The sequence below is a fragment of the Lottia gigantea genome, assembly GCF_000327385.1.
Source record: "Lottia gigantea unplaced genomic scaffold LOTGIsca_1, whole genome shotgun sequence".
Taxonomy (NCBI): Eukaryota; Metazoa; Mollusca; class Gastropoda; family Lottiidae; genus Lottia; species Lottia gigantea.
Genome location: NW_008706746.1, coordinates 2,132,346 through 2,143,917, shown reverse-complemented (window position 1 = coordinate 2,143,917; position 11,572 = coordinate 2,132,346). Strand labels below are relative to the sequence as shown.

General features: G+C 34.8%; 1 protein-coding gene across 1 annotated transcript; it reads left to right on the top strand.

Annotated features, from left to right (window-relative positions):
• Nucleotides 1-2,760: 2,760 nt before the first annotated feature.
• On the top strand, nucleotides 2,761-4,416 carry LOTGIDRAFT_152003 (hypothetical protein; the record flags this gene model as incomplete). Its single annotated transcript, XM_009045490.1, has 2 exons — nucleotides 2,761-3,454; nucleotides 3,833-4,416. The coding sequence occupies 2 exons, from the start codon at nucleotides 2,761-2,763 to the stop codon at nucleotides 4,414-4,416; spliced, it is 1,278 nt and encodes a 425-aa protein (XP_009043738.1).
• Between the last annotated feature and the right edge of the window lie 7,156 nt (nucleotides 4,417-11,572).

Genomic DNA, 11,572 nt, shown 5'->3' with positions numbered 1-11,572 from the left:
CTTTATTGTCATCATAATTGTATGAAATATGACCAGAAACAGTCACCTCTTCGGCTCTGTAAGTGATAATTTTACTTTTCGGAAATCACATGTGTATTTACAATCGAGTGGAAAACCAGGAAAAGATTGAAGTGTCCCTTTTGTGTCAAACTTCCAATTTCCACAACCACAAATAATTTTCATAAATATTTTCATTCGTAATTGCCTTGATGCTGTGTTTCTTGATACATTTAATTTATTTTCAAGGTTATTATTTGGACTTTTATTCTGTATTATCGGTAGAGTTTAAATGATCATTATTTTGCTATTAAAAGAACAGAGCTCGGCAAAGGGAAATGAGTAAGTTGTTTCCTCTGTCGCATCAGTGGTCAAATACATGGACCCGACCGGAGGGAAATCGGCTTATCAATGTAAAAACGATATATTTACTGTAAGAAAGTCGATTATCTGATTGAAATGAAAGATATTGATATAAGAGTTTACTTTCATATCAGCAAACAACATAATTTCTTCATTGCTTATCATAGTGAAGGCAAACACCGTAATTCGACATTATGAATAACATGGAAAGCAAACATTTTCTGGTGGTTTAATAATACTTCAGTAAATAGTATTGTATTTGTGGGAGTATCATTTGAAATCTAATCCCACACACCAAAAGCTTCCATTATATACGAATTCTACGTCTGTCTTGGGTATTAAAAATCACTCTTTTGCCTAAAGACTAGAGAATGACAGTTTAAGTCCGTAATAATATGGCATCGTTATATATAATGATTCTGTACAATCTCGAGATGTTTATACAGGAACAAAACACATTTGTGCCAAAAAGAATACATAAAAATTGTAATATGTTTACCGAGTACAGACAATCCAATTTTAAGGTGTACCAAAGTAGGAATAATGATTAATGTTTCAACTAGATTGTATGATTTACTATAATTTACTGTATGATATCATGATAGAAGAGAATTTGTAATACAGCTATGATAAATGGATGTTTTGTGAGCTATCAATATGTATATCATACAAACTTTATACCAAGGTCAAACATATAAATATGATAGAAACAGGATGAAGTACGGTAGAAATATTGTATGACGAAAGTGCCTATTATTTCGACTGTTCGTATGTTGACAAAGATATTGGTAAACGTAAAGTAAATTAGTGACATTTCACAGATTTGAAATACAAATTGTAGATAAGAATATTTTCATTATCACTCTCTCAGAACACAACATAGTCGCACTTCTGTCCTGTGTTCGGTGAAATTTACAAAACGTCGCGGTGTTTTCTTTCTGTCATATCATTACATTCAGAAGCAAGCACGAAAAAGATAATAGGCCTACTAATATTGAGCGGGTCAACCGAATCTATAATGGGCTTTAGACAATATCTGTTTCTTTAAATATTTAAAATATTACTTCACCGCTTCATAGTAACTTTTATAGACTGAAGTAAACTGAACACAAGTTAAAAACACATCCTTTTGAAAAAATGTTTATCTTATAAGACCTGTGTGTGTTATAGATGTGTTAGTTTGTACGGATATTGACTAATATAGATGTATCTCTGTCAAGCGCCATTCAATAAACACATAAGAGCATTAATAACCGCGTAAACTGAGTTTAATAATCTTAATCTTTTTAATCTTTAAACATGGAGGTTTTGTATACTGGTGGCGGTATAACGTCACTTTGATAAAGCCACGTCATTTGCGTGTTCGCCATCTTGAACTTGGCTTGGCTTTAACCATAGAGTTATGACCTTCTCTAATTAACTCTTACGACATACTATAGCCACAGTCGGTTTTGTCATCACAGACACCTATAACTTATCAACCTTCTCGTCTTAATGACATGTTACCAATTTTAAAGGTGGTCTGGCTGTCAGTCTAAATAATAAAAATTTCCCTACTATTTTACTATTCCGTTTACTTATTGACAAGATTTGTCAATTAGCAGAATTTGTAACTGAAAGTGTCACTACTATTCAATACAAATGTCTGATACTGATTCAGCCGTGATTTCGCAAGTCTCAAATTAAAGATCTCCATCGTCTCTGATAGGCTATACAAATCAAAGTCATTTGAGGGTAGCCCCAGTTGCAGTTTTAGGAAACAACCTATTCCAGTGAGGCACGGGTCATTCTTTCACTTTTTTTTTTTAAAACAATATTTCTTTATTGTGAATTTAGTGGTAGGCCTACAATGTACAAAATATATCTATGCGATACAGAAAGAAGCATAGTGCGTATTTGAATCTGCCTCGCTGAGTAATATACATACATACACAAATATATTTCATAAGGTACATAAGTTAATACATGTAAATCAAAGTCCTTCTATATTATCCTGATGAAATGGAGATTGTGATAACAGATTAAAGAGAGTGATAAGAGAAATAGTTATAGACAAAGATAAGTATGTGGTACCATGGTATGGTATTATCCTTTATGATTATATAATCTGGCAACACTGCATCTGATATTTAAAATGTATGCTGGCAAGAGGGGCTGCGGGAGTTATGGACCTTGGCTTGGAGTGGAAAGGATTGTTATTTGAAATCATTCATAAGTCTATGAATCTATACATTAATCTAATTTAAACATGAATAAAACATTTGTATTCAAATCAGCTTATTATAATGGCGACGAGGACTAAAGGCTCAAGCAGTGAATTTTCGTTTATTCAAAGAAAAACATTCAAGTAAACAAACATTTTTTGTGACCACCTTCACTATTTTACAGTTTTTGAACAAAATGGCAGATCACAACGAATCTCAACTTAATTCAACGCCTTATTTTGATCCAGAAAAACACCCGAAAGACACTCTAAAGGCTTTCACGCAATTTGTCATATGCTTTGAACTACGTTATGATGCCCAATATCCGGATCCACCAAAAGTTTCCCTGGATGCTGCATTAGAACGATGGAAGATACAAAACACTACCGCAGAAGATAGAGATCCCAAACCTAATATTCTCCAATATGACACTGTTAGAAATGCATGGCGTAGCCGAGATCGTGTGGCTAAGCTTCTCGGTATGTTTACTTCCAACAGATTCTACGCTGATTGGCTGATAACTGAACCTGACGAACAGATCCGTAAAGATATCGACTGGGACGACTTTCTAACCAAAATGCGACGATTTTATAAAGGATCTGATAATGAGACTGTCCAAAATTTCCATTTTAGAGATATTTCACAAGAACCTGATGAAACATTCCCAGGCTTTTGTAACAAAGTTAAGAGAGAAGCTAAACATTGTGCTTTCAAATGTGACAGTCCTACATTTACAGCGGAGTCTACAGCCATCAGAGATCAGATAATTATTGGAACATCTAACAACAATATCAGGGAAGAAGCTCTTCTTAGAGATTGGAATCTAACATATTTATGCCAAAAAGGAATGGCAATGGAGAGTGCTGCTAGAGGTGGTATCGAAATTGCAGGTGAAACTTTAAATAGAGTTGGTCAATATTCTTACAATTCACTTCTGAAATCGAAGCAGTCCGAAAAAGCTAAGCTGCTTTTATTGTGGAAACAACTTTTCGACCTCTATCGATCAACATCGATCTAGATGTCCAGCTCGCAATGTAACATGCAAGAAATGTTCAAAAATTTGACATTTTTCTTCTGTCTGTAAAAGTGGCAAACCTTTGAAGTCCATTGATATATCGGAGCAAAATAATGAACAAGCAGAGGATATTTTCAATATCAATTTATTTATGTACAAACAAATAAAGTTCAACCCATATTACTTTCATCTATCAAAAATAATTTTAGGGTCCAGGTTATCATAAACAATCAACTGGACCATGTTGTGGCAGACACTGGTGCATGTGTAAGTGTGTGTGGAACATCACAAGCTAAACGATGGAATCTTCTCGATAAATTGGTATCCTCCAAAGTACGCATAAAACCTTATATGAGTAACCCTATCTCTGTGCATGGAACTGCTATTTGTTCCGTCACTTTTGGATCTATTTCTGTACCTGTTGAGTGGCAGGTTATTTCTGGTTTCTGTGAACCAATTTTATCTGGCGACAAAGCTTTACAACTTGGAATCATCAATTTCAGTCCAAAAGCAGAAATATTTTTTCCTATACATAGCATAGATAAAACAACTGATGACGTCTCAAAAATTTCATTACAAAAGATACTTACCCACTATCCAGAAAATTTCACTGGGTTGGGAAAATTACGACACCACCAGGTAAAGCTGCATTTTGATGTTAACGTCAAACCTGTAAATGTACCGCCAAGACCTGTAGCCTATCACCTAAAAGAATGTGTTCACTGTGCTATCGATGAAATGATCAAACAAGATGTTATAGAAGAACATCCCTCAAACCAACCTGCCCCGTGGATTTCTTGTGCTGTAATTACACCAAAACCATCTGGTGAAATTTAGATGCACGCAACGTCAATAAAGCTATTCAGTCTACAAACCTACCTATACCAAGACAAGAAGATATCAAAGCACAGTTATCAGGTCCGACCATTTTCTCCAAAATGGACTTTAAATCCGCGTTTTGGCAATTGGAACTCCATCCTGATTCACGTTTTCTAACTGTATTCCATGCTAACGACAAACTTTATCGTTACAAACGCCTTACCATGGGAATAAAACCAGCCCAAGGTGAACTAAATGTAGCCCTAAAGCCTATATTTGCCCATATTCCTCAAGCTCATCTTATTCACGACGATCTTACTGTTGCGGCTAAAAATCGCAAGGAGCATGACGAGGCTCTTGAACTTATGCAGGCCATCTCAAGGTCAGGTCTAACTTTGAATCCGCCCAAATGCACGATTGGAAAAAAGGAAATCGACTTCTGGGGTATGATAATTGTTGCCGATGGCGTGCGACCAGACCCTTCTAAAGTGTCAGCTTTGGAACATTTGAAAGCACCCACAAACAAAGAGCAGTTAGTTAGTTTTTTTATGTATGATGCAATCAAACTTCATTTCTAATTTTGCCTGTCGATCAGCTCCTTTGCGTGAACTAAAGAAAGGCCGTGTTCGATTTGTGTGGAAAAGTGAGCACGAGAGGTGTTTTAGGAATCCATTAAGTGCTTTTCGCAAAGATGTTCTTTTACGTTATTTTGATCTTAACAAACCTATATATGTATTTACCGACGCACATATAACCGACCTGGGCGCTATGTTAGCTCAGGGTGACAGCTTGGGCACTGCTAAACCAGTAGCATTTGCATCACGCACTACGAATTCTGCTGAAACTCGATATCCTCAGTTAGATTTGGAGGCTCTTGGTCTCGATTTTGGACTCCGTCGATTTAGAAATTATTTGGTTGGAGCACCCACAACCATACATATTGTTACTGATCATAAGCCATTGTGCTCTGTCTTTAATGGAAATCGACAAGGGTCGATTCGCACCGAACGCATAAAACTACGTCACCAAGATATACGATTCCGAGTGCTTTACCAAAAAGGCAAGGATAATCAAACTGACTTCTTGTCTAGAAACGCCACACCTTTCAAAGTCCTTCCAGACGATGAAAAACATGAAGTTAATGATTTAAATAATTTACTGTACACGCTTCACGCTACTCCTATCATTGACTTTATTTCCCTGGGCAAAATATCAACTGCTACATCATTGGATGTCACATTACAGGCGCTACAAAGGCTAGTGCGTGCTGGACAAACATGGATACCAAAGGATGCAAGCGAGAAACTTTTGAAATATAAATCGATTCTACATGAACTCACAATATCAAATAACAACATTCTTCTCAAGGGTGAACGTATGATTCTTCCAGAATCTTTACAAGAATTGGCCATACAATTAGCTCACCGTGGTAGTCATCCTGGGCAGATTGGCATCGAGCGTCGTCTACGGTCTCATTTTTTCTTTCATGATATGAAGGAGAAAGTCCAGAATTACGTTAGTACTTGTAAAGATTGTTTGATATTTACAAACAAGAAAACGAGTGAACCCATTAAAGCACATCATGTTCCCTCAAAATGCTGGGAAACTGTATCTGTTGATTTATTTGGTCCAATGCCATCATCACATCATGTCGTGGTCATTCAAGATATTGCGTCACGATTTCCAGTAGCAATTTCCAAGCAATGTGTTACCAGCATTGGCTGACATATACGATTCCTTTGGGAATCCAGAATTTCAACTATCCGATAATGGACCTCCTTTTAATTCAAGGGATATGTCTGATTTTGCGACGAAAAGGAACATTACTCTTCAAAAGATTCCACCACTACATCCAGCTGCAAATCCGGTTGAAACATTTATGAAACCCCTTGGAAAAACCATGAAACTTAGTAACTATAACAATCAATCAGAACGGACAGCTTTATCACAACTCATTTCTAACTATCGTGATACCCCTCATTCAGCTACTGGAATAGCACCATCTTCTATGTTATTTCGCGATGGTCATCAATCTGTGTTTCCTCGCATGGCAGTTTCATCTCAGGTCAAGGAAGCTAGAAATCGTGACGGACTTATCAAGCATAGGCGAGCCGAGAAAATCAATGACTCTAAATATCGCTACCAAAGTTTATTTAAAATTGGGGATCGAGCATTATTACGAAACTACAACAAAACATCAAAGTTTCATCCAACCTTTCTACCTGACTCAGGCTAAGTCACACATGTTGATGACACTGGCTCATTCATCCTGCTGGAAAGACAGAAAGATGGTAGAATGTTCACCCGACACCCAGATGATATAACGAAATGCGTCATCGATGAAGAAGTTGTTCCACAATCACAACCACTTACAGAGCAAGAGGTTATCAAACGTTGACATGAGTTATGTGAGACTCAAGCCAACCACGGATTGAATGATGACGATTCTGGAGACCCATTATTGGAATACCAACAACAAGATGATGGTAATGTTGCATCACCTGAACCTCGTAACCGTAGACGAAATCCAAGATATTTTAATGATGACTTTGTAAACTAAATTAATTTTACAAGTGTTCTTTTTTTTTTTTTATAGCGTTAGAACTTTTTTTTCTTTTTTTTCTTATAAGGAAGGGGATATGGTATTATCCTTTATGATTATATAATCTGGCAACACTGCATCTAACATTTAAAATGTATGCTGGCAAGAGGGGCTGCGGGAGTTATGGACCATTGCTTGGAGTGGAAAGGATTGTTATTTGAAATCATTCATAAGTCTATGAATCTATACATTAATCTAATTTAAACATGAATAAAACATTTGTATTCAAATCAGCTTATTATACATGGGTCGTCTAATAGACATGAGCAGTCTTAGAAAATAGCAAAATAATCAAGTGAACAAAGAGACGCATCGTATGCCGTTTTTGTGGTATCAAACTAGTGTTTGTATAGTATCAAACTTGTATTTATTGGTATCAAACTGGTAGTAGTAATGTATCAAACTGGGTGGTAAGTATCGAACTAGTAGTGGTATGTATCAAACTAGTAGTAGTAAGTATCAAGCTAGTAGTTGTATGGTGTCAGACTAGTAGTGGTGAGTATCAAGCTAGTAGTTGTATGGTGTCAGACTAGTAGTGGTAAGTATCAAACTAGTAGTGGTAAGTATCACGCTAGTAGTTGTATGGTGTCAGACTAGTAGTGGTAAGTATCAAACTGGTAGTAGTAAGTATCAAGCTAGTAGTTGTATGGTGTCAGACTAGTAGTGGTGAGTATTAAGCTAGTAGTTGTATGGTGTCAGACTAGTGGTGGTAAGTATCAAACTAGTAGTGGTAAGTATCAAGCTAGTAGTTGTATGGTGTCAGACTAGTAGTGGTAAGTATCAAACTAGTAGTGGTGAGTATCAGGCTAGTAGTTGTATGATGTCAGACTATAGTGAACATCAAGCTAGTAGCTGTATGGTGTCAGACTAGTAGTGGTAAGTATCAAACTAGTAGTAGTGAGTATCAAACTAGTAGTAGTAAGTATCAAGCTAGTAGTGATAAGTATCAAACTAGTATTATTAAGTATCAAACTTTGTAAAATGATAATTGGCTATTGTCCATACTAGTTTAGGCCAACCTACAAAAGCCCGTAGTCGTAAAAAATTAAATGAATGGAGTTTTACACCCTACTCTTTTTCGTCCTCTGCACAGAATTGATTTGCATGGAATATTCAAAGTAGGCTAAGAAGAATGTGTCTGCAAATGAATTTATCAATGAATACGTAAATATCATATTTATGAAAATCAACAAAAATCAGGACTTACTAAGATTTTAAGTTCTAGACCACCCTCACTGTGCACCTTTATTTTCAATAATTGTTTTTATTTCAAGATATTTTAAATCTTTAAAGATAAAGGTTGTAAAATGGAATTTATTCCTCTTATCTAAATACAACAAATTATAAAAGTTAACCAAACATAAATAATTCAAGCTATTAAAACTACTTTAGTGCACTGTTTCAGTAATATTATCCACACTAAGGTTCAGCTTTGGGTATTATTCCATTGATGTTTGGTGTGTTTAGTGATCTTCTGAGAATATGCAATTTGCATACTTGGTGCAATTCTGAGATACTCCCATTTTGTGATATTATTAGAAAGATAGGTTTTTTGTATAGCCTACCATTCAGCTCTAAGTTAAAGCGATTTCTAGGTGTCAAGTGGTCCAAACACAGTATTAAATTCTAAAATAAGAGGGTTAGCTTTTGAAGAGTGCTTAAATCAAATTGCTTCAAATATAGAGCAGCATACTGTCACGAAACCTCATTTTAACCCCTCTGGTGACGTCACCCATTGCTCTAACGGGATTTTTTGTTTTATCTCACAACATCTCTTTTATTTAAAATCCCTGCTTACATCCCGGTCTAACTATCTAAAACTTTTTAACTCCAGAATGCCTTATTAAATATAAAGTCTAACACACTGGTCGCCGACTGAATTGACCACGTTTGTAGAGACGATATTCGCCCTTTAATAGAAAATTCCACTTCTTCGAGAATGTTTAAAATTCATAAACATTATAGAGCACGTTTATTAACTCCAGTGAACACTGTTAGGTGCAATTTGTGTTCAAGCAATGCGTTTTATTTTGCATTTATGTAAGGATGGGTATCCTGGGGCCCTATACGTTCGCCCATTTCGAAAAGGGATAGGCCTAAATAATGTTGAATTTCGTTGTGTCTTCCTGAGCGAGACTCTTTCTTTACTTCCGGCATTGACTTGTCACGTGATAGTAATATTGCTACCTAAATATAGTCCCCAGCTTTGTAGCTTTTACTGGATAATTATGCCACTCTCTTATGCATTTAATGCTATTTTAAATTTTACCAATATTTTATTATGAGTTTGAGTTCATATCATACGATTTTTTTTTAATAGATTTGATTACAATATTGACTTTAGGTCTAGTATCAAATGCCATTCTTTACCGTGATACGTTTAAACGGACTCGCCTATCTTTCACGGTGAGCAGGTTACTATCTTCCCTTATTTCCCCCGACCAACTCACTCACCTTCCCTTCTTGAGGTCATTGTCGACGTTAAATGTCTTACATATAGTAAGTCTAACTCACTGGTCGAGTCTTGAAGGCACCCCTTATTTAAATTTGATTTATTATTATCGACACGAAAAACCGAGTAAATAAGTTTTTGTCTGTTTATAAGTCAGACGAAACACTTTGGTTTTTATGACATTTAAAACCCTAAAAAAACGCTATAAAATGCCTGTAGATACGAGCTTTTAAATATCATAAAGCCTTCTGTCGTGTTTGTACATAACCTACAATATTCAGGGATTCCGCATATTCTTACTCACTTGGGATAATAAACTAGTTATTTTGGTAATTTCACTCATATACGTTATACCATAGTAATATTATTAACTCAATTGTATGATGTACATTCTGTTATTTTAATCGTGTTAGTTAAGGTCTAGTAATAGACTACTTTTTTGCTATAAAAGACATTAAAATTATTTTTAACTGATGTACAGTAGTTGATCTATCGTTACCCTGTTGTATAGGTTATATTTCACCATGATTCAAAATATAGGTCGCGACAAATCATCATATTTTTCATCTATTCTTGGGCATAACATATACTTAATCATACTACATGCAAATATCTGGATTCAGCATAGGCTAATGTTTTTTAACAAATAGCAATTTCGCTATTGTGTCGTATGCAAATAGTAAAGAGGTAGGTTCTGTTAAAAATTACCTAGAACTCGATATCTCATATTCATTTTGCATATATATCCATTTTAGTACATTATATATTCCAAGAAAGCAGCAAAAAGAAATATATATACACAAATCAAATGTCCTTTGAGGAATATTTTGTTGAACATTATTATTTTACTAATTCATCTCTAGCACATATTAATACCCACCCATATATCCAATCAGTCACTACATTGCGTTTTTAACATTAACAACTAATTTCAACATGCATGCAATTCCCTTAAGGACCATTCTTTGTGATGTTAAATCACATTCCATGTCGAATTTAGATCGTTATTTTTTTCTATTTCTGATTGCCATTTCATGATTAATTTAAATTTAATTCGCGTGAGGAAAAGACAACTTGTGAAAAAATATTGGAGAAATCTTTTCAACAATCAGTCTCGAATAGAATCATGGTGGCGCAAAAGACTTTAATGATATAAAAGATGATCAAAATTTTAAAGGTTTATTATAATAATGTTAAACTAAATAATTTCCAGCCCCCTTGTTTACTTTTTCTACCACAACTGTATGAACTGGAATATTTGGTATCGAAATTTCAATAGCCTAAAGAGGCTAACAAAAATTTTGTAATTATCCATCATTAAAACAATTTGCATGAAATATGTTATGAGCTCAATAAATGTGTGACATTATGCAAACAAGACAAATATACGGAGCTCTTAAGGTGCAATTGTAAACATATTTATTTATTATTTCGTTTAAACGAAATAATTAATTCGTTTAAACGAAATAACATCATTTATTTCGTTTTAACGAAATACCCTATGTTTATTTCGTTTAAACGAAATAATTAATTCGCTTAAACGAAATAACTAATTCGTTTAAACGAAATAAAAAGATGAGTTAATTATTTCGTTTAAACGAAATAGACGAAAAAATTAATTCGTTTAAACGAAATAAACATCGGGTATTTCGTTAAAACGAAATAATTATTTCGTTTAAACGAAATAATTATTTCGTTTAATCGAAATAATTATTTCGTTTAAACGAAATAATAAATAAATATGTTTACAATTGCGCCTTAGGGCTCCGTACAAATAATACGTGAACTTATCTATAAAATATGTAGCAGCGACGAACATGACTGAAGATGACGGCACGATAAAAAAGTATACGATGTTGACCACAACTTTATTTGATGTTAACTCGCCGATGACATGGCGTCCTGACAAAAAAGAACACAGAGAAAGCATCTCTCTCTATTTTTACAGCAAGTCAAATTAGTTAGCTTTTATTGTAGTCTGTGGGATGAGCCCCAGTTTCCTCCCTTTGCCACAAACGCAAGACAAAGTTCCAACACAATTTGTTTTAAAAAATTTGAATTAAAAACGGAGTGTACTAGTTGTTGTGTTAACAGTTTTGATTCTTAAAACACGGCAGTAA